Genomic DNA, 24,458 nt, shown 5'->3' on the forward strand with positions numbered 1-24,458 from the left:
GAAGTAATGTCTGGCTATGTGAGACTAGCATCTAACGTTAGCTACTCCGCTGTGCTGTGAATTAATGTCTGGCTATGTGAGACTAGCGTCTAACGTTAGCTAATCCGCTGTGCTGTGAAGTAATGTCCGGCTATGTGAGACTAGCATCTAACGTTAGCTACTCCGCTGTGCTGTGAATTAATGTCTGGCTATGTGAGACTAGCGTCTAACGTTAGCTACTCCGCTGTGCTGTGAAGTAATGTCTGGCTATGTGAGACTAGCGTCTAACGACATTGTTGTGGATGCTGCAGTCTGGCAATCTCCGTGAACTTCGAGTCTGGGCAGGAGGGGGCGTGGGAGACGACTCTCTCCAGTATTTTGAATTTGTACTGCAGTAAAGTTTTTAAACACTAGCTGTCAGTATTACATATTTGACCTTTAATGGTGATTTAGATTTTAGGTCATATTGTCCAGCCCTAGTTCAGCCCCTACCCCTTTTAGATTTTAGGTCGTATAGTCCAGCCCTAGTTCAGCCCCTACCCCTTTTAGATTTTAAGTCATATAGTCCAGCCCTAGTTCAGCCCCTACCCCTTTTAGATTTTAGGATCATTAAGTAGATTTTTATTCTGGCTCACAGATATTCTGAGAAAAATTAGAAAGATTGAAAATGTTTAAACTACAGCTGCATGATATGAGTAAAATATGCAACTTGTATTAGGGTTTTAGAATATCTTGCTAATGATATAACTTGTGATAAATAAACAGATATTATAGTGTTATAAGTTCAACTGCTTTTAGTATTCTAGTAAAATACAACAAACTGCTTGTTGAGTTTTAAACAAATGAAAGGAAGTCATTTATAAAAAAAGAATTCTTGAACAAATTGAAAATTGAATTGAATATAAAAGACAGCACTGAAAAAGTATTACAGTAACATTTTAAAGTACAGTTTTCTGCTGATTTTTTTCTTTCAACTAAGACAAAACATCTCTAAGTGTCTTTCGCGTTATGTCGCAGCCTTTTCTGATGTGATTATTGTGCCAGTTGGTATTTGCATGGCGATACTTTTTTTGCTGCGGTCTGTGATGTTAGGAAGATGTGTTCTGCTGTTTATGACCAACTTCTGTTGGAACTGTGCTGAGTCCCATTTGAATCACTGAGTTGTTGTTTGATGACATATTTTTATTTAGTGTCTTTTCTCTCTCTCTATGTGATCTTCTATCATCTCTCCACACTCTGTCAGGCTGGTGAATGGGACCAGTCTGTGCTCAGGCAGACTGGAGGTGAAGACTAACCAGTCTACCCAACGCTGGTCCTCAGTGTGTGAAGATGATTTTGACCAGCAGGATGCAAAGGTGGTCTGTAGGGAGCTTGGCTGTGGGGCTCCTTCAATCCTCCAGGGGGCGCTCTATGGAGAAGTGGAGGCTCCAATGGGGACCAAAGAGTTCCAGTGTGGAGGCCATGAGTCTTCTCTCCTGGACTGTAGAAGCTCAGGCTCAGATAGAAACGTATGTTGGATATGTTGGACTCACCTGCTCAGGTAGTAGACAAGCCACAGTTTTGATCTGGTTCATTGAAACTCACTTTGTTAGTTATAGTTATAGTACAAAGCTTGCCACTGAACAAAAAATTAATAATCGTTCTTTACAATATTTAATATTTCTAATATATATGTCTAAAAACCACTATATCTGTTAGATATTTTGTTGTTTTGTTATAAAGTTAGTTTGGTATGATTGTTTTTACCATGGTTAACAGCAATGAGAGCTGACAACATCCACAGTCATCCCCCAGCCAGCTAGCATCCAGCCACTATCATTACAGCAATCCAAGCCCTACCAGCACTTAATTACAGCGCTGGGTGCTAAGGACACTAGACTCGCTTTGCCAGACCCTCCTCCAAATGGCGCTAAAGGAGGGTATGGTTACTCCACATAGCATTCAGGGATGGGAGGAAAACATGTTCTGGTTAAATGGCAGGGGCGGCGCAAAGCTGGGCAGAAATCTGCTACAAAATAGTCATGCGAGAGAAAACTCAAATTGGACAGATATTAACTAACTGTCTCAATTTACCATACAGAGATCTGAGGAGCAGTCAAAAATAGTCCTTATTAAAGCAACACTAGGTAACTTCTCCCGCTTCAGTACCCCTACAGGTTGAAAGTTGAATTGTCCATTACATTACAGGGCTCCACACTAACTTTTTACCTTGGTTGCACTGGTGCGCCTAACTTTTTTTATTTAGGTGCACCAGCACAAAATTTAGGTGCACCCAAATTTTTCCTCGCATCGCCGTAACGCTGAATGGCGATACATGATATATAGCTCTGTATTTTTTTACAAAGTGGGCTAAATGTTCAGTTTTAAGTCAAAGCCACTTTTCACAAGCTCTTTTATTAAAACAGATTGTGTTTAAAATAAAATGCAAAGACAGGGTTTTCTTTACCAGTTTGAAAATATACAGCTGCAACACATGTAAATGAAAGTTATCTAAAATAAATAGCCTGAGAAAGCTCCTTCATAAGCTTTCAACAACAATAACAGACTAATTAAAAGAGAGAGAGGACGCCCGGATAGCTCATTTGGTAAATATAGAGGTTTGACTCTGACCTGCAGCCCTTTCCTATATGACAGGCATGAAAACGGATCAGGGGTGAAAAAGGTGAGAAGGATATTACCCCTCTAGGGGGTCCCGGGGGCATGCCCCCCCAGAAGAACATTTTAAATATTCCATATTTTAAAGTATCAATCTGATGCATTTTGAGATGCATTATTTGCCAACCAACAGTGTAATATTTCAATATGCACTCATTAAAGTTAATTTGACTGGCAGAACAGTTAAAGTACTTCTGACATTACACAATAATAAAAGTCATAATTTTTAAAGACTAAAAAGTTTGGATACATTTGTACTTCTTCCAACCATATATTAAATAAAGAGTCAATGTGGATTTACAAATTGCAATAATATAATCCTACAAGGAATCATTGTGAAAACTAAAATTTACTACTTTGGCCAGGTCATCATCAAAAAAGCAAATTAGTACATTCATGATTTTGTCCATGCTGATATTAGCTGCTTTATTTACATTTATTAAAAATGTGGCATTGTTTATCTTTTCATATAGCTAGACGTCTAGACTCTGGGACAAGGCCGATGTTTAAATACCTGCCATGCTGATTCCAAACAGACAGCTTTATCAAGGCAGTTTGGGCTTCAGATAGCTTTTACAAATCATGATCCGCTATGAACGTGCACACACGTATTGTTTGTATCACGGTCGGTCAGTAAAGGAACAGTTGCAGTCTTAACGGTAGCCATCGTTGCCGGTAACGTACTCGTATTACAGAGTGCACAGACCGAAGCTTTGTGACTAGCATCTAATGACTAGCGTCTTCCTTGAACATGCGCTGCAGAAGGTTGGTGGAACTTGTTTCATTGGTTGGTGGAAGTTTGATGATTGGTCAAATCCATAGACAGTATGGTTAAACCCAGCGCATTAAAACAAATCCCATGTGGACTTTTTAATTTATTTATTTTTCTAAAATAGTCATACGGCACCAGGCCCGAGTACTTACACCCCCCCCTCTCCCCCCTTAAACATTTTCTCATCAAATCTACACGATTCACGTAGGTCACCTATTTTGGTTTCAAAACGGCGAATTTCGCCGAAAGGTGAGTGATTTTCATATCTGTACATGTCATCCCCCCACTCTTTCTCCCCTTTCATGTCTTCAGCTTTCCTATCAAAATAAAGGCTGAAATCTTAAAAAAAAAAAAAAAAAAACGACCGAAAGACAGGGGAGTACGATGGACCAATGCGTATGCTAGGCTACTCAGGAGTGACGGCTGACTCATTAGCGGCGTTACACCAGTCTTGTGTAGGCTATGAAATGTCTGTATCGTCGCTGCGCTGCATTTTTATGAACTATGATCCAGCATGCTCCGTCTTACACGCTATTACTCAACCAACTGAAGTTAGTTTAATAATGTGTTTTTCGCCGTGGCGGCCGCAGTAACAGAGTTACCAGCGGAAACACTGGTACCAATACAGGTTTCCCTCTCATACTTAACAATATACAGCTGTGTTAATAACAATTAAAACTGTAGACAAATGTCGGGAGTTTGGACCAGCGGCGCTGTGTCTTTCCATGTTGCAGGTGAGCCGGCCGGTGTGTGAGTGAATGGGGGCGGGGCTGCGCGGAGGAGAGATCCAAATCCAAACACAGGCACGGCTTTCCAGAAGGAATGGGTCATATAACGCAACATTAAACCATATCGATATAAACAACATCGCTCCGTTAGTGGAGAGGCAGCGGATGCGAGGACATTAGGTGCACCGGTGCGACCTAGGAAAAATCTTAGTCGCACCCTTACAAATTGGTCGCACTCTCGAGCCCTGCATTACATTATGCATGTTTTCCAGATCAGGTAGCGGATCTGTAGTTCAAATGAACTGGACAATGTAATGGAATGGACAATTCCGCATCCAATCTGTAAGGGGACCAAAGCAGGAAAAGTTACTTAGTGTTGCTTTAATTAAAAATTAATTAGTTACCGAATTAAAAATTCTAACACAAGAAAAGCGGAAGGACACGGAAAATACATGCATCCGGCGGAATTTCCTGCAGCACGGGAGCAATCCTGGAAGTGGAAAATCAGGGACATAGACTATAAGGACACTAACGGCAGTTTAATGAACCATCGGGTAACAGAACATATGAGCTCTGCCCCAGGCAGGAGAGTCAGGAGAGCTACCATCCCTAACGTTACGTCTCTGTTACCATTACCAGTGTTCGTGCCGAAAATCTTCTCCCTCCCAAAGTTCTCCCCCCTTCACGATTAGGTGTCTTTACAGTTAGCTAAATTTGCCTGAGAAAAGGTGGGTTAGCCACCAAAACGACAAGTTAAAAAGCCCTAGTCCAGCCCCTACCGATTTTAGATGTTAGGTCATATAGTGCAGCCCCTCCCCTTTTAGATTTTAGGATCATTTTCTAAACAGATTTTTTTTCTGGCTCACAGATCGTCTGAGAAAAATGAGAAAGATTGAAAATATGTAAAATATGCAGCCTGTAGTAGGGTTTTAGAATATCTTGTTAATGATATAACTTGTGATAAATAAACAGATATTAAAGTGTTCTCAGTTATGCTGCTTTCAGTATTCTGGTAAAATACAACAAACTGCTTGTTGAGTTTAAAACAAATGAAAGGAAGTATTTTCTAACTTTCTTTTCTTGAACAAATTCATAGAATGATTTGAATATAAAAAGCAGCACTAAAAAAAGAATGACAGTTATATTTTAAAGTACAGTTTTCTAGTATTTTCTTTCGACTAAGACGAAACATCTCTGAGTGTCTTTTGCGTTATGTCACAGCCTTTTGTGATGTGATTATTGTGCCAGTTAATATTACCATGGCAATGTTTTTGCTGCAATCTGTGATGTTAGGAAGATGAGTTCTGTTGTTTATGACCAAATTCTGTTGGAATTGTGCCGAGTCCAGTTTGAATCACTGAGTTGTTGTTTTATCATCTTCTATCATCTCTCCAGACTCTGTCAGGCTGGTGAATGGGACCAGTCTGTGCTCAGGCAGACTGGAGGTGAACACTAACCAGTCTACCCAGCGCTGGTCCTCAGTGTGTGAAGCTGACTTTGACCAGCAGGATGCAGAGGTGGTCTGTAGGGAGCATGGCTGTGGGCCTCCTTCAGTCCTCCAGGGGGCGCTCTATGGAGAAGTGGAGCCTCCAATGAGGACAAAAGAGTTCCAGTGTGGAGGCCATGAGTCTGGTCTCCTGGACTGTAGAAGCTCAGGCTCAGATAGAAACACCTGCTCACCTGGAAAAGCTGTTGGACTCACCTGCTCAGGTAGAAGAGGAGCTGCAGCTTTGATTTGGTTATTTTCTGTTCTAGTGAAACTGACTTTGTTCTTTTGCTAATGACTCTCTGGTTTCTGTTCAGAACCTGATGCTGTCAGGTTGGTGGGAGGAGCCAGTCGCTGTGCAGGAACACTGGAGCTGAAACATCAGGGAGAATGGAGAGCCGTGACGTATCATCATACTGGCTGGAACCGGAAGACATCAGCTGCTGCCTGCAGAGAGTTAGGCTGTGGCTCTGCTGTTTTTGTAGGAAAGAGATATGAGTCCTCACAAAGACCTGTGTGGGAGATCAACTCTTTCTGTGTTAGGTCTGGATATGCTCTGAGGGAGTGTGCAACATCATATTACTCTGCCTTCATCCTGACTCTCACCTGCTCAGGTAAGCCCATCAGTGACATTATCAGTGACATCATTCATGACAGTAATGTACCCATTTTGACCTTATTCATCTTAAATATTTGAATATATTTATAGTGCAAAGCTTGCCAGTGAATAAAAAAATAAATAATTGTTCATTAAAGGGCTGATAGAATGCAAAACTGATTTTACCTTGTCATAGTTGAAAAATGACAGGACATACATAGAACTTCAAAATCCCAATGACGCCTTTCCTCCGCAAATGTCACAATTTGAAACTACCTCTGAAAACGAGCGAATCTCAACGAGCCGCCTAGTTGACGCCAACTCTGCGGCTTCTCCTCATTTGGGTCTAGTCTGTGTTTGTCACGCCCCAATGCTTACATAGGCTACACAACTGACCTGAGATCAGGTAGTCTTCTGAATCTAGGTTGAGCAGATCTCTGCTATTCCATTACAAAATTCACTTCTGAAACTTTTTCATGCGAGAAATCAACTATGTAGAGGTCAAATATGGGCCATTTTACAAAAATTGATGGCTAATTGCAAATTTTGTCCGACTGTGTGTCGGAGTTCAGCGACCAGTGCTGCCTGGGTTGCTACAATGCCGCCCTACCTGTCTTCTTCACAGACCCCAGCCTGCTGTGAGCTCGATTGAGCTCTGTCATGGCTGGCAGCCCGCGGTGCTCAAAACCCGCGCAAACTCAGCCTTTCTGGGTGACTGGACTACTAAACGCTGCTGCCCTGACAGAGCTCCTAGGCCTGCAGCTTGCTGTTCTCCCTCCCGTTTTCCTGCTAAATGGCCGGTGTGTGACTGAGAGCGCAGTCAGCAAGCTTGGTACGCCTGCAATCTTATAATGGATATGTGTGTTGAGTTATTTAAACAATCAGGGAAATAAATGCCTCTTGTCCGCGAGTCTCATTGAGCTGCAGTCCATCAATGAGAGCTAGCTAGCCTCCTCCTAACGAGACCTCTGAAATTCACAAAAATGCATTACATTGAAATCAGACAAGTGTTAGCTAAGCTTTGTAAGACCTTGGGGAACCTGTAATATAAGTGCCCTGACGAAATTCAAACTGTAAATATAGTATAGTTATGCCGAAAGTGTAGCTAGTGTTACCTTTTCAGCTTCCCAGCTTTGAACCGTAGTTGGGAGTGAGCTGGTTTCAAACTAATAACTTGGCTCGTAGCAGGTAACTTGCGTCTAGTGGTCTGGGTTAACAGAGCCAAAGCACAAAACAGTGAGGCATTGATTAATTGCAGCAATGAACTCGGCCTTTATTACTCACAGTGGTACACATTCACGGGCAAAAAAGGAACTTTACTTGTTAGCGTTCAGCTTGAGCCTGGACTGCGTTACCATTACATTCGCCCGTAGGCTCAGACTGATTCCCACGCTAACTTTGTTTACACTACCCAGAACAAATCTGCCCCACTACGTCACACATACACTTTTTCACAACAAGCCGCCGGGGAAGGGCAGAGATTGCAAGACTACCCCCACTCTGGAGGATGATTAAACCTTTAACATATCTCCAGCATCATTACACTACACAGAAAAATAGTAATTAGACAGCCATTACACAAACATCCCTAACCATAACCCGTGTTTCCCACAGTCCTTAAAGGGGTCCTCCTTCAGTGGAAAGTTAAGGTGAAAAGGCAATGTCCATAAAACGTCAATTAAAGCAGATTGCATATTCCTTTGTTTGTACGTGTAAGCAAAGGTCCTAAACCTGACACTTATACATCCAATGAGAAAACTGTGACTATTACTTTAACCACTCAACTCAATGTTAGCGTAAAGTAACTCTAGGTTGCAGGATTTTAAGTGCAAAAATAGGGCAATTTATTCTGTTAAACAAATTAAAACTTTCCCTCTTCACATCATGTTTTTCACCCCCATGCTCAAGGTTCCTAGTGGTTAACATACCCAGGATGCTATAACAAAACTTTGCCGCCCGTCAATATTCAGATTACCGACTGTTCATAATAATCTATTATATTAAGCCCATACCAACTTCACATTTTAACCTCAACATAGTCAAATTACTTCTGTAATGATACAATACCGGAACTCTTTGTTTTTGACAATACTGGAACTCTTTTGTTTTTGACAACACAGGAACTCTTTTTTTTTTGTCTCTTATTTCTTTATACTGGAACTCTTTTCTTCCGAGGAGGGCAGGCAAATATGCTCAGTGACCAATCCAGTCACCAAACATGTCAGGAGCTCTGCGGACCCTCCGGGGCCGACGCTGAGGGGTGGAGTTAAAAAGGGGGTGAGCAGCTTGTCCCCTGGCCTTATGCTGGGCCCAGCCTCATTCAGTTGTTGGGGACCAAGAGTCTGGTTAAACCTGATTTTAACCAAAAGGCCTCAGATTAAACTGACCTCTGGATACAAGACACACATGTGTTCAGAGACAAGGGGACATGTGGCCAAGACAAAGGAATTGGCCTGTATGTAAACCTCAAAGCCTGGTTAATTCACACCTCTATGTGAAAGGGCCATCCAGAAGGGAAACGCCTCACAACTGGCAGGAAGTCAAAGGACTACAGAAGTGTAGTTTTCACCCTTTCAAGAGTTTCAAGTCTTTCTATTGGTTCAACGGGACCATAAACACAGCAGGGGGTCTGAACCTATAAATAACCTGACCCTAGGAAACCCCCTCGTCTTCACTTGCAACTCCCGTTGCTGACAGGAGACGCGCAAGTGCTTGTGCTCAACTTCTATTTTCTGGAGAAAGTGGATTTAATTTCGGAGGATCCTATGAAAAACGCACCAGTGTTTTTCATAACTGCAGTGAGAAGGAAACAACGTTTTCTTCCCTCAAAGTCGACCAAACTTCTTCCCCTTACTGCCTTTTTGAGGGAGTTTCTCCGCGCGCTGACGAACCGCGATCGTGCGTTCTGTTTCATTTCTGTGGGAATCTATGGACAGAAACAAACGGACTGAACACACCGTAAAAAGGCTGACGTCTGGGCAGAGATAAGTAGTGTGTTTACTAATGAGCAAAGGGTTCGCTACCATGGTTGCCATTAATGTGATCTGATTTAATCATGTACTGGTCCATATGTGATTATTAATCTGTGCTGTGAATGTATAAATTGATCATTATACTCGTTGATTTATGTTGTGTTAAAGTAGCTGGGTTAAAACCGTAATTGCTATCTGCTACTCACTCCTTTCAGGAGTTTTAATTACTGTCTGCGATAGAATCGCGAAAATCAGCTGTGAGCTACTGGAGTGACGTTTTCCTCAGCAAAACCAGAAGTCTCAAGCTGTCCTAACTACACGTTAGCCCAGACCTGAGTAGCTGAGGGGAACTGGGTCATTATCGATAACTGAGATCAGAGTGTGTCTTTTCTTCCCTTCTTCTCTTTCTCCTCTTACTAACATATACACACACACACACACACACACACACATGACACAGGCTAGCCGCGTATCTCCCGAGCTAACGAGGTAGGCTAGCTTCACACGTGGAGTCGGCTTCACCTTGTACAGATCTAACACATGACCTAGCATACTAGGCTAAGCGTTGCCTAGCAACCCCCTCGGCTTCTTCAGCTCCTCCCCGTGCACGCAGCACCACTACCGCCCTCTTGAGGCTAAATAGTTTTGTGCAGCTCACAGGAGTAGCCAGTTTGGCTTTTGTGTTAGGAATACAATTTGACACCGCCCCTCCTCCTTCGCACACACACATACACACACACACACACACACACACACACACACACACACACACACACACACACAGACGTGTCCATGACACATGCTGCTTTGTTTTTGCTTTGTTTTGGTTGTGATATGGTAAAAGATATATGAGTTTATTATTGAAGGATTATTGTTTAGCTACTGATAATTGTGAAGTTAATAAACCTTATTATACTTAATTAGCAGTTGCTTGTGATTATTTGTGTACTCGTAATAATTGCTGGTCAATCAGGTCCGTGCTTGGATTCACCCCTTCCTTTATTTCCTTTTTAAAGGATTACCACAGAAATGAGACTGTTCCACAGTTTGATTATTGGTCCCTGACTAGCAGGGTGGTGCCCCGTTTTGATTGTTTGTCGATTTGATAAAGTTATTAATAACCATATTCATAACTTTATTAATATTGATAAAACATCTTTGATAATTTGCCAATGATCAAATCTGTACCCTACGAGAATCCTACACAGTGAAGGCTCAGCGGGGTGGCAAGGGAGCGGGCTGCTGCTCGGTACAGCTGCTGATGATGGTGGCAGAGAGAAGAGACCTGGAAGGGATCCCACCACAGAGTCCTCTGTCTCTGGTGATGTGCCCCAAAGGTCAAGCGGACTGATGTCGATTTCTGAAGAGTTGGGGTCTGACAGCAGGGGCGGCGCCTCCACTGGTGACCACGTTTCAGCCTCTTGAAAAACCCAGTCGTTGTCTAGCATTGTCCTGGAATGGTAAGCTTTGAGCTTGTCGTGATGAACGACTTTCATCTTCATCCTCAGGCCAAGTCATGCAGTACACCCACGACAAAGTACGGACCCTCGTAGGAAGGCAAGAACTTCCGCACTTTATTCTTTGCTCTCTTTGCGCTTTTGACCAGGAACCATACTCCATCACCGACTTAGTGTTGGACTCTGCAAACATTTTTGTCAAACTGTGCACGCTCAACAGATTTTCCCAGCACCTCCCGGGCCAACTGGTGAGATAGCTTGATCCGTTCCCTAAGCTGTACAACATAGGATGGGGGGGTAGTAGTGTTGTCTGGGTCAGGTGGCAACCCAGCAACTAGATCCACTGGCTCTGTGATTTCCCTTCCGAACAGCATCATATTAGGCGTCAGACCTGTGGAGCTGTGTTTGGTTGCATGGTAAGCCATGACCGCATATGGGGTCATAATGTCCCAGTCCCAGTGACATCGTTCTGCAGTGGTGGCTATGATTTTCTGCAGAGTGGCATTGAAGCGCTCTACTTGGCTGTCTGACTGTGGGCGAAACGGCGTGGTCTGTGTCTTGTCGATTCTCAGCAGCTCACACATTTCCTGGAACACAGCTGACTCGAAGTTGGTACCTTGGTCGCTGTGTAGGCACTGTGGAGCTCCGTACCTACACACCCACTTGGAAACAATCTTTTCAGCCACTGTTGTTGCTTGTTCGTTGGGAACAGGATAGGCTTCCACCCATTTGCTGAAGTAGTCCTGTACCACTATTATGTAGCATTTGCACCTTTCGGTTTAATTTAATTGTCCCATTAAATTGACTGTGATCCGTTCAAAGGGGGCACCAACTCGTACTGTGCCCATGGCAGCTTGGGGTGTTTTCTTAGGGCGGGCTTTCAGCACCACAGAGTGACATCATCTCTCATATTGTACCAGTACTACAAGGGCCTTGAGACGTGCAAGGGTCCTTTCTCCTCCAAAGTGGCCCCCGACTGGGCCATCGTGCAATTGTTCTGTCACTGAGGTGCAGTACTCTTGAGGCAGCAGAATCTGTGGATAGAACACCCTTCCATCAGTGCAGTAAAATTTCCTCAGCAAAACTCTCTCTTTCTGGTAGAGCCTTTTCCACTGTGACCAGTAGGCTTTGGTGACAGGGCTGTAGGGTCCTATGTCAGGGTGGCCTGCCCCTCCCCTCGTCCATCCAATCTGGTGCTATTTCTGGGTCAGCTTCTTGGGCACTGATTAACTGCTCTTGTGTCCAGCCACCGAACAGGTTGGTTTGGGCTGGCTCGCTCACCCTGTAGACACCTGGACAGAATTAAGAGCCAGCTTGATTGTCACTGAAAGCGTCCACTACCCCCACTGGAAGATACTTAGGTTTGATTGCGGGGCTACCTCCATAGCTACCTTCGGGCACCACTACCCACACTGGAGGTTGCTCTACAGGAGTTTCCCAGCATCCTCTGCAGCTGGACTCTCGGCCATGTTGCACTGAGTCCCTTTGTGCTAAAGCTGGTTACTGAGGCTAGGCTCTGGCACTGTGCATGGGCACGACGCCCTGCAGGGTCATCTGGAGAGCGCGTCTGCATTTTGGTGCTGTCTCCCTGGACGATGGATCACCTGGAAATCGTACTCTGCCAGTCTTTTTCAGCCAGCGAGCATGCTGGCTCGCTCATCCGAGTCAACCAGCGCAGGCTGCTGTGGTCAGTCCATATTATGAATGATCTCCCTAGCAGGTACTGCCAGAAATGAGAGGTGAACTCGACAGCTGCCAGAAGTTCTCGTCTGATGGTGCAGTAGTTTTGCTCCATGGCTGACAATCTCCTGCTCCCATAGACGAGTACTCTCTCCTCACCTTCTTGCACTTGGGAGAGGACTGCTCCAATTCCCCAGTGACTGGCGTCCGTGTCGAAGAGCAACTTACCACTGTCGAGGTGATAGCCCAGCAGTGGTGCCGACGTCAGCCAGCTTTTCAGCTGCTCAAACGCCTCCTGGCATTCGTCCATCCAGGTAAAGCATGCATACTTTTTGGTGAGTTTGTGGAGAGGCTTGGCAACGGAGGCAAAATCTTTGACAAAGCATCGGTAATACGAAGACAGGCTGACAAACTGACGCACCTCAGATATGTTTTGGGGGTTGGTGGCGACACCTTTGGCAGAGACGATGTGCCCCAGGTAAGCCACTTACTCTCGGAACAGGACACACTTTGAAGGTTTAAGTTTCAGGTTGGCTGTGCGTAGTCTGTCGAACACTTGACTGAGCCGCTCCAACATTTCAGGTCAGTGGGCCCCGTGGAGAAGACGTCACTGTAAGATTGTAGAAGGTGGGCCAACCTCTCATGGTCGCCCTTGGCCAGACTAGCACAGCTCTCTTTATACAGGACCTGCAGGTGGCTGTGTAAAGAAGCACAGACAGAGTTAATAGGTTCAAGGGCCAGTGGGGCCAATGGTGGCTGAGTCTCCACCTTCCCCAACACCGTGGCTGGCTCTAGGATCCCTGCCACAGCACCCTTCTCCAGAGTGACATTTAAGGCACCAGGATTGAAGACTCTGATGGGAATGTTGGCGGACCGCTGCGCCTGTACTATGATGTGAGCCACAAGAACATGGTGCTTTTCGGTGAAACCTTTGGTTGGACTCAGCATCAGGTCTCCCTCAGTAGCGTGGTGAAGGTGGACGGTGCCAGGGACTACATACTCACACCCCGACTGCAACACTGTCTGCTAACCAACTTGTACTGGTAGGTTGACTTCCCCCAGCACTGCCAGACCACCGGGCCGATTCCCTGCAAGACCTGTGTGACAGATGGCTCTATTGGGGTTGAACTCTGTGGGAATGGAGTTGAAAAGATGGAGGGGTAACACATTCCTCCAAGCACCAATGTCAAGCAGAGCACACATTTCCAGTCCATATATCAATATTTTAACACACATGTCAACTTCTTGATTTGCAGAACAGGTGACCACTATTCCGGCGTCGGGTGCTGTGTTCTTATTGACTGTCCGGACTTGCTGTCTGGGTCGACGGGGGAAAGGGCAATTTCTTTGCATATGCCCTAGACCAGAGCAGTTGTGGCATTGATTTATGTCTCTCTTCTGGCGAGTCGATGGACCAAACAGCTACCCCCACTGGCTCCACACAAGATGGCCTGCTGTTATTTTCAGGTACTGTGGGGGCCCTGGCTCTTTGATTTACAAGATTGCGTTGGCCAGGCTGCATGAATTGTGTGACTGTTCTGGCAGCCCTCTTGGTGGTCTCGTAGCTGTGCGCAATGTCATATGCTCTGGATAGGGTGCGTGGCTGCTTTTCCAGTAGTTTTTGCACCACCTCGGCGTCGGATAGGGCGTTGGTGATGACCTCCACACTGATGGCATCCTGCTCCAGCTCTGTACGGTCAGCATACACAATGGACACTTTCTCATAGATATCATCCCTTAATAGGTGCAGGGCTTCGTTCTGCCCCCTGACCCTCTGTCTCAGTTCAATGCCGATGGCTGCTGTATGTCGGAGCGCGGCCCATAGGCAGTCTCTATTTCAGCCACAATCCGCCGGTAGCTCCAGCGGTCAGATCTGGGGTTTTTATGGATGATAGCTCCAGCCGCGCCAGTCAGGCTGAATCTCAGTTGAACGGCCATTATCGCTTTTGACCAATGGTTTGCCCTTGCACAGCTTTCAAACCGGTGAATAAAGTCTTTCCAGGAGCCCGTTCCATCAAAATGGCCTGGCTTTAAAATTGAAATTCTTTCTTTATATCCATAATGTTCATCGTGTGATGACCGTGGCACCGACCTGGCCCTTTCCACAGCTGACTGGCCATGTCGGTAGGGGTCATGGTGTTGGGCATAGTTATCATTGTAGCCTATTACTCCACAACGTTCCACGGGCTGGGGCATGCAGGGTGGAAAAGGTGTCGAAGTGAACTGGGAGAGCGATGCGTGGGCCGGGGAAAAGGGGTTTTGTGCCGTACCGTTCATGGAGGTGAAAGGGTTAGCTAGCTGGTTAGCAGCACGTGGGGTAAACATTTGAGCGGGGCTATTTTCCAAACCGTAAGGTAAAGCTGCAACTGGGCTGGCTGCCATATGTTTTGAACAGTCACAGGTTTGCTGATAAAAGTACTCATTGTCTGCATTATTATGTTGTTCCACAGGCATTAGGAACGGGTTAGTCAACCGTGATGGCGGTGGCGTGGGGGGCAAAGCTAGGTTGAACGACAGCATCTGGCCTTGAACTGTCGCTTCGTCCGCGGCTAACGTTAGCTCCATGCTAGCCGCGAAAGGGTTAGTGCTCTTGGTGTATCAGCCGTCCATGTGGTTAACTGGGTCCATATTAGTGTCTCTTATATCCATAAAAAATGGGTTGGTGCTTACATTTGGTGTTTCCATCTCAACAGGTCTCTTAGTCCAAGCGCTAGCATTACCTCTAGTTCCGAGCGCGGTCATTCCACGTTCGACGACACTTTCTTTTTCTCTCACTCTTTTTTTCTTGCTTGTTAAATCCCGGACGGGCCCCTAGTGTTACCTCTTCAGCTTCCCAGCTCCGAACCGTGGTTGGGAGCAAGTTGGTTTCAACACTAGCTAGCCACGATCTTTTCCCATTGTATTGATAGCTAGGTAGCTGCTCCTCCTAACAAGACCCCTGACGTTCACAAAAATGCCTTTAACTGAAATCGGACACAACGGTTAGCTTTGTAAGACCTTGGGTTAGCTGTGAAGTGCTGTGACGAAATTCAACTGTACAAACAAACTGTAAATATATTATAGTTATGCCGGCAGCTGGCCACGGAGCCCCGGTAGCCCCGGATCCATTTGTGCAGTATCCACAAAGGGTGGCTTTTCCCTGGGTATGGAGCCCAGCAGGGCGCTGCTTTCTCGTCAGACAGTGTGGAGCTTCTAAAGTCTGACACGTCTTACCAAATTTGCAATTAGCCATCAATGTTCGTGATAATAATATAACTTTTAAAACAGAATTAAACAGATGTTAAAGTGTTCTCAGTTCCGCTGCTTTCAGGATAAAATACAACAAACTACTTGATAATTTAAAACAAATGAAAGGAAATAATTTCCAACTTTTTGTTATTGAACAAATTGAACATTGAATTGACAGTGCAGTTTTCTGCTATTTTCTTTGTGTCTCTCGCAGCTTTTCGCAACACTTAATACGTTTTCATTAAATTGCTTCAAAGTCTTAACTACATATATTTCATCTCAAGTCTCAACAGATAAGGATGTAAACTGCAAATTGACTGGTAGGCAGTGGCAAACAACCGCGAGATGGTATATCTAAGCTCTGACAGTTACTGATGACGTCATTGACATATTTTTTCAGTCATTAGCCTAATAAAATCACAGGGGGGACTCTATATTTCTTATCAACCTTTAATCAAGGTCAATCAACTCTTGTATTGATTTATTAAAACGCTTGCTTTGTGTAGCTTAGCCTTTCTAGTATTTTACAACCTATCCAATATATACAGTAAGAAAGCACTTTTGCAGTGAGCTTAACTATCATTACCCATTTTTCAGTGTGTGCTTCAACACACTACTCACACTACTGGGTTTACCAGCGGTAACATTACACACAACAGTCCCGGTAATTATGTCCGCCGCTGCGTCGCGCATCTTCATGATAGTCAATCAAAAGATTGCCATAAAACAAAAACTAAGTTTATTGTCTGTCCTCGTTAGCAACTCTTTGTCCTTTCATGTCATTTTTGGCAAATTTTTGCTACAGGTCTATGTTGTTAGTACGGGTTGAACAGACTAGTAAACTTTACTTCTCCACAATGATGTTTTGAGCTTAAAGTCGACTAGTCGCTGATCATGTGGTGTTGTCACTAACAACATAGGCCTGTAGCACCGTCACTGGCATGTAAAAGCCCAGTTCATTTTGAACTTTATTTGAAAGCCATGAAACGTTTGTGATATTAGGAGATATTGGAGCTAAGGACGAGAAGAGCAACCTCTAGCTGTTTGGATTTCTGCTATGCTAAAGGACGTTTGCGGTCAGCTGTTTGTGTAAAGACATGCAGGAGCTATGTGCTAACATTACTGGCTGCTAGCATTGGATCACTGGATTATCGCACGGAGCCCAACGTAGGAGGTATTACTCACGCTACACTTAATGGCCATTTAAATGGTGTGCACACGTAATTAGGCATAAACCCAATGCATTTTTTGCCAACGGTAAAACCGGTAATAGACTTTGCATTGAGTTTTTGTTTATGGCGAACTTTTGATTGACTATCACGGAGACGCCTGATGCAGTGCCGAACCTAAGTACCGGGAATGGTCTACGTAAAGTTACCGCTGGTAAACCCAGTAGTGTGAGTATAGCGTGTTGAAGCATACACTGAAAAACAGGTAACGTTAGTTGAGTTCACTGCAAAAATGCTTGCTGATAAATTTGACAGGTTGCAAAATGCTAGAAAGGCTAAGCTACACAAATTAAGCCTCTTAAGAAAACCAAAACAAGGGTTGTTATTAGGTTGATAAAATACATAAATAAAGCAGTCACTCTTGCTGTGATTGTTTTAGGCTAATGACTGAAATAAATGTCAATGACGTCATTATCGACTAGTCAACGTTGTTTTGACTTTCATCACATCAGAGTCAACTTTAAGAAATCTGAAGCAATGCAACCCCTAGTTGTTAGTGACAAAATCACATGATCAGCGACTAGTTGACTTCAAGCTCAAAACAAACTTTGTGGAGGAGTAAAGTTGACTTGTCAACCCCTAGTAACTACAGTTTGTGTTTAATCAGAGCTGTTGGACTTTTGATATATGATGTGATGACTGTCCATCTAATCCATCAGATCCATCTAATCCATCGGATTCATCTGATCCATCGGCTCCATCTGATCTATCTGATCCATCTGATCCATCGGACCCATCAGATCCATCAGACCCATCTGATCCATCAGACCCATCTGATCCATCTGATCCATCTGATCCATCAGATCCATCAGATCCATCAAATCCATCAGATCCATTGGATTCAACACCTTTTATCATCACAGTAGTCGTCGTCCTGCTGCAGTTGGTGATCACTGCCCTTTACTTCTACTACAAGGAACGGACACACATCTGTTGTTTAGAGCACTGTAAAAATAATGGACGAAGCTTCTGGGTCTTAAAGGTGAAGCTAATGTAAATTTTACAGACTTTTTTCCAGGGGTCCATTTCAGAGTCTAACCCTGATCTATGAGTCGATTTACCCTGAGATGGGAACTCTGAGTATTCAGTTCCTGAACAGCTGATTTGAGTTGTTTCAATTATTTCAGAGTAGGTAGACTCAAGGCAAGGCAAGGCAGCTTCATTTGTATACCATAATTCAGCAACAGGGCAATTCAAAGTGACATTACATTACAGAGCAGTTAAAAACGATTAAGAAATTAAAAACAGATAAAAGACGAGAATAAAAGTTACCGTGCAGTATAACAAAATTAAACATTAAGAGCAGTAAAACCAGTTAAAAATATAAAAGCAGATAAAATACGAGATTTTATGGTGCTAGTATGGGACAATGTAAAAGCCGTTGCTCTATACACCTAATCCACCAGCAATCCTTGCCATTCCCAGAACGGGCCCGTCCCACCGGTCTTACTTTATAATTTCTCTTTATATGCTTATATAGATTGTCATACAGTTTTAACAATGCAACTTCAGTATAGGAAATCAAAGCGAGACACGGCAGGCAAAAACATTTGTTTTGTTTTTCACTGGTCAATTTTGAGATTTTGGGCTATTTGTGTTCAATAACATGTCTTCTTTCAGACTTGTGGTGAAAAAAAGTCCGAAATACACATTTAGGTCTTTATTTTACTATACTTTGTCTGTTAGTGTCCGTAGATTTCTCCTAAATTCAACAAAAGTTGGCGTTCTAAATCATCCCGCTGTCTGCGATCGCTGTCTGCACCCTGTCATGACATATACCGTTGGAAAGCTCTCTCTCTCCTCTACAATGCTGTCAATCATTACATTTTTTTTGCAAACGGCATTTGTCTTTACAACACTGGTGATTCGGAGCATTTTAGTAAAGCCACTGTAGCAAAGCGCTGTCAGAAGAGTGTGACTCGATCGCAAACATGTTTTAAACGTTTTTAAAAGGAGTTCCACAGTATTGCAGATGAATGATGTAAACACTTTGAAATTAAAGATTATGGATTATAATTCTGTTAATGATGGTGCTGCAGCCTCAGAATGGGATTAATAGGACTAGTACTTTTTTGTCCGCAGTGTTGCACCTAAATGAAATAGATTATAGGTTTAATACCATTTCACCAGTAATATTAGGCTATACTTATGATTAAATATGATAACACTATATTGGAATATATGCGTATTTACTCTAGCAGCAATTTTCTCCCATTCAAATTCTCTCTCTTTTGCAGCAGCCGCTGAGTTTTTTTTTAACTCGCTGTATGTGCGCACGAGTATTTCCGCCAACCAGTTTGTTTGTGGTTGTTACCATGGTGAATCGTGGAATCATGGCTCCATTCATGCTGCCTTTTTATTGTTGTGGTGCACACGCATGAACCTACTCTGAGTTGATTGAACCAACTTATATCAGCTGTTCTGAAACCAAGTTTCCATCTCAGGGTAAATCAACTCAGAGTTCAGGGTTAGACTCAGAGTTTGTTAAACCTCCTACCTGAAATACCACCCTGGTTTAGACCACTGACTGTTTGTTGAACTGAAGAGAGGAGTGATGATGCATCTGTGTGCTGTTATGTGTCTCCAGGCCTGTAGGGGGAAGCAGCCGGACAGACAGGAGGAAATTGAGCTGTTCCTGGAGCTGAAGGTGGGCTGACAGGGCTGACAACAACTGTGTGTTGACCCTCTTACATTGTCACATTCAGTGACAATTCTACACCATTTCATGCTTATTTTGTAAAAACTCTGTGATCTCGGGAATGGCTGGAGAGAATGAGAGATATGGGCGAACCTGTCACCGTCAGTTTATCTTTTGCTCATTAGAAGTTCCTATAAACTATATTAAAAAACAAACAGATTTTTGTTTTACAATACAACATTTGAAATTGAAATAGAACGTGTTTTTTCCTTTTCATGGTCAAAAGGTAATAAAAGAAATATATTTTCATTTTCTATTTCATATAACAAAAAATAAAATCACTAGAAAATGAAAAAGGCCTGTTATTAATCTGTGCTGTGAATGTATAAATTGATCATTATACTCGTTGATTTATGTTGTGTTAAAGTAGCTGGGTTAAAACCGTAATTGCTATCTGCTACTCACTCCTTTCAGGAGTTTTAATTACTGTCTGCGATAGAATCGCGAAAATCAGCTGTGAGCTACTGGGTAGCGTTTTCCTCAGCAAAACCAGAAGTCTCAAGCTGTCCTAACTAACGTTAGCCCAGACCTGAGTAGCTGAGGGGAACTGGGTCATTATCGATAACTGAGATCAGAGTGTGTCTTTTCTTCCCTTCTTCTCTTTCTCCTCTTACTAACATATACACACACACACACACACACACAAATGACACAGGCTAGCCGCGTATCTCCGAGCTAACGAGGTAGGCTAGCTTCAACACGTGGAGTCGGCTTCACCTTGTACAGATCTAACACATGACCTAGCATACTAGGCGCAAGCGTTGCCTAGCAACCCCTCGGCTTCTTCAGCTCCTCCCGTGCACGCACCACCACTACCCCCCTTTTCGAGGCTAAATAGTTTTGTGCAGCTCACAGGAGTAGCCAGTTTGGCTTTTGTGTTAGGAATACAATTTGACACCGCCCCTCCTCCTTCGCACACACACATACACACACACACACACATACACACACACACACACACACACACACACACAGACGTGTCCATGACACATGCTGCTTTGTTTTTGCTTTGTTTTGGTTGTGATATGGTAAAAGATATATGAGTTTATTATTGAAGGATTATTGTTTAGCTACTGATAATTGTGAAGTTAATAAACCTTATTATACTTAATTAGCAGTTGCTTGTGATTATTTGTGTACTCGTAATAATTGCTGGTCAATCAGGTCCGTGCTTGGATTCACCCCTTCCTTTATTTCCTTTTTAAAGGATTACCACAGAAATGAGACTGTTCCACAGTTTGATTATTGGTCCCTGACTAGCAGGGTGGTGCCCCGTTTTGATTGTTTGTCGATTTGATAAAGTTATTAATAACCATATTCATAACTTTATTAATATTGATAAAACATCTTTGATAATTTGCCAATGATCAAATCTGTACCCTACGAGAATCCTACACAGTGAAGGCTCAGCGGGGTGGCAAGGGAGCGGGCTGCTGCCGTTACAGCTGCTGATGATGGTGGCAGAGAGAAGAGACCTGGAAGGGATCCCACCACAGAGTCCTCTGTCTCTGGTGATGTGCCCCAAAGGTCAAGCGGACTGATGTCGATTTCTGAAGAGTTGGGGTCTGACAGCAGGGGCGGCGCCTCCACTGGTGACCACGTTTCAGCCTCTTGAAAAACCCAGTCGTTGTCTAGCATTGTCCTGGAATGGTAAGCTTTGAGCTTGTCGTGATGAACGACTTTCATCTTCATCCTCAGGCCAAGTCATGCAGTACACCCACGACAAAGTACGGACCCTCGTAGGAAGGCAAGAACTTCCGCACTTTATTCTTTGCTCTCTTTGCGCTTTTGACCAGGAACCATACTCCATCACCGACTTAGTGTTGGACTCTGCAAACATTTTTGTCAAACTGTGCACGCTCAACAGATTTTCCCAGCACCTCCCGGGCCAACTGGTGAGATAGCTTGATCCGTTCCCTAAGCTGTACAACATAGGATGGGGGGGTAGTAGTGTTGTCTGGGTCAGGTGGCAACCCAGCAACTAGATCCACTGGCTCTGTGATTTCCCTTCCGAACAGCATCATATTAGGCGTCAGACCTGTGGAGCTGTGTTTGGTTGCATGGTAAGCCATGACCGCATATGGGGTCATAATGTCCCAGTCCCAGTGACATCGTTCTGCAGTGGTGGCTATGATTTTCTGCAGAGTGGCATTGAGGCGCTCTACTTGGCTGTCTGACTGTGGGGCGAACCGCGTGGTCTGTGTCTTGTCGATTCTCAGCAGCTCACACATTTCCTGGAACACAGCTGACTCGAAGTTGGTACCTTGGTCGCTGTGTAGGCACTGTGGAGTCCCGTCCTACACACCCACTTGGAAACAATCTTTTCAGCCACTGTTGTTGCTTTTCGTTGGGGAACAGGATAGGCTTCCACCCATTTGCTGAAGTAGTCCTGTACCACTATTATGTAGCATTTGCACCTTTCGGTTTAATTTAATTGTCCCATTAAATTGACTGTGATCCGTTCAAAGGGGCACCAACTCGTACTGTGCCCATGGCAGCTTAGGGTGTTTTTCTTAGGGCGGGCTTTCAGCACCACAGAGTGACATCATCTCTCATATTGTACCAGTACTACAAGGGCCTTGAGACGTGCAAGGGTCCTTTCTCCTCCAAAGTGGCCCCCGACTGGGCCATCGTGCAATTGTTCTGTCACTGAGGTGCAGTACTCTTGAGGCAGCAGAATCTGTGGATAGAACACCCTTCCATCAGTGCAGTAAAATTTCCTCAGCAAAACTCTCTCTTTCTGGTAGAGCCTTTTCCACTGTGACCAGTAGGCTTTGGTGGCAGGGCTGTAGGGTCCTATGTCAGGGTGGCCTGCCCCTCCCCTCGTCCATCCAATCTGGTGCTATTTCTGGGTCAGCTTCTTGGGCACTGATTAACTGCTCTTGTGTCCAGCCACCGAACAGGTTGGTTTGGGCTGGCTCGCTCACCCTGTAGACACCTGGACAGAATTAAGAGCCAGCTTGATTGTCACTGAAAGCGTCCACTACCCCCACTGGAAGATACTTAGGTTTGATTGCGGGGCTACCTCCATAGCTACCTTCGGGCACCACTACCCACACTGGAGGTTGCTCTACAGGAGTTTCCCAGCATCCTCTGCAGCTGGACTCTCCGGCCATGTTGCACTGAGTCCCCTTTGTGCTAAAGCTGGTTACTGAGGCTAGGCTCTGGCACTGTGCATGGGCACGACGCCCTGCAGGGTCATCTGGAGAGCGCGTCTGCATTTTGGTGCTGTCTCCCTGGACGATGGATCACCTGGAAATCGTACTCTGCCAGTCTTTTTCAGCCAGCGAGCATGCTGGCTCGCTCATCCGAGTCAACCAGCGCAGGCTGCTGTGGTCAGTCCATATTATGAATGATCTCCCTAGCAGGTACTGCCAGAAATGAGAGGTGAACTCGACAGCTGCCAGAAGTTCTCGTCTGATGGTGCAATAGTTTTGCTCCATGGCTGACAATCTCCTGCTCCCATAGACGATTTGCACTCTTTTCACCTTCTTGCACTTGGGAGAGGGCTCCACCCATTTCCCCAGTGACTGGCGTCCGTGTCGAAGAGCAACTTACCACTGTCGAGGTGATAGCCCAGCAGTGGTGCCGACGTCAGCCAGCTTTTCAGCTGCTCAAACGCCTCCTGGCATTCGTCCATCCAGGTAAAGCATGCATACTTTTTGGTGAGTTTGTGGAGAGGCTTGGCAACGGAGGCAAAATCTTTGACAAAGCATCGGTAATACGAAGACAGGCTGACAAACTGACGCACCTCAGATATGTTTTGGGGGTTGGTGGCGACACCTTTGGCAGAGACGATGTGCCCCAGGTAAGCCACTTACTCTCGGAACAGGACACACTTTGAAGGTTTAAGTTTCAGGTTGGCTGTGCGTAGTCTGTCGAACACTTGACTGAGCCGCTCCAACATTTCAGGTCAGTGGGCCCCGTGGAGAAGACGTCACTGTAAGATTGTAGAAGGTGGGCCAACCTCTCATGGTCGCCCTTGGCCAGACTAGCACAGCTCTCTTTATACAGGACCTGCAGGTGGCTGTGTAAAGAAGCACAGACAGAGTTAATAGGTTCAAGGGCCAGTGGGGCCAATGGTGGCTGAGTCTCCACCTTCCCCAACACCGTGGCTGGCTCTAGGATCCCTGCCACAGCACCCTTCTCCAGAGTGACATTTAAGGCACCAGGATTGAAGACTCTGATGGGAATGTTGGCGGACCGCTGCGCCTGTACTATGATGTGAGCCACAAGAACATGGTGCTTTTCGGTGAAACCTTTGGTTGGACTCAGCATCAGGTCTCCCTCAGTAAGCGTGGTGAAGGTGGACGGTGCCAGGGACTATACATACTCACACCCGGCCGCAACACTGTCTGCTAACCAACTTGTACTGGTAGGTTGACTTCCCCAGCACTGCCAGACCACCGGGCCGATTCCTTGCAAGACCTGTGTGACAGATGGCTCTATTGGGGTTGAACTCTGTGGGAATGGAGTTGAAAAGATGGAGGGGTAACACATTCCTCCAAGCACCAATGTCAAGCAGAGCACACATTTCCAGTCCATATATCAATATTTTAACACACATGTCAACTTCTTGATTTGCAGAACAGGTGACCACTATTCCGGCGTCGGGTGCTGTGTTCTTATTGACTGTCCGGACTTGCTGTCTGGGTCGACGGGGGAAAGGGCAATTTCTTTGCATATGCCCTAGACCAGAGCAGTTGTGGCATTGATTTATGTCTCTCTTCTGGCGAGTCGATGGACCAAACAGCTACCCCCACTGGCTCCACACAAGATGGCCTGCTGTTATTTTCAGGTACTGTGGGGGCCCTGGCTCTTTGATTTACAAGATTGCGTTGGCCAGGCTGCATGAATTGTGTGACTGTTCTGGCAGCCCTCTTGGTGGTCTCGTAGCTGTGCGCAATGTCATATGCTCTGGATAGGGTGCGTGGCTGCTTTTCCAGTAGTTTTTGCACCACCTCGGCGTCGGATAG

General features: G+C 44.9%; 1 protein-coding gene across 1 annotated transcript; it reads left to right on the forward strand.

Annotated features, from left to right (window-relative positions):
- The first annotated feature begins 987 nt into the window (after window positions 1-987).
- Window positions 988-10,541, forward strand: LOC120575334 (CD5 antigen-like). Its single transcript, XM_039826052.1, has 5 exons — window positions 988-1,007; window positions 1,223-1,461; window positions 5,530-5,844; window positions 5,938-6,234; window positions 10,387-10,541. Exons 1-5 carry the CDS (start codon window positions 988-990, stop codon window positions 10,539-10,541), a joined length of 1,026 nt encoding a protein of 341 aa, XP_039681986.1.
- Window positions 10,542-24,458: the final 13,917 nt, after the last annotated feature.

This window comes from Perca fluviatilis, chromosome 15 (genome assembly GCF_010015445.1).
Source record: "Perca fluviatilis chromosome 15, GENO_Pfluv_1.0, whole genome shotgun sequence".
Classification (NCBI taxonomy): domain Eukaryota; kingdom Metazoa; phylum Chordata; class Actinopteri; order Perciformes; family Percidae; genus Perca; species Perca fluviatilis.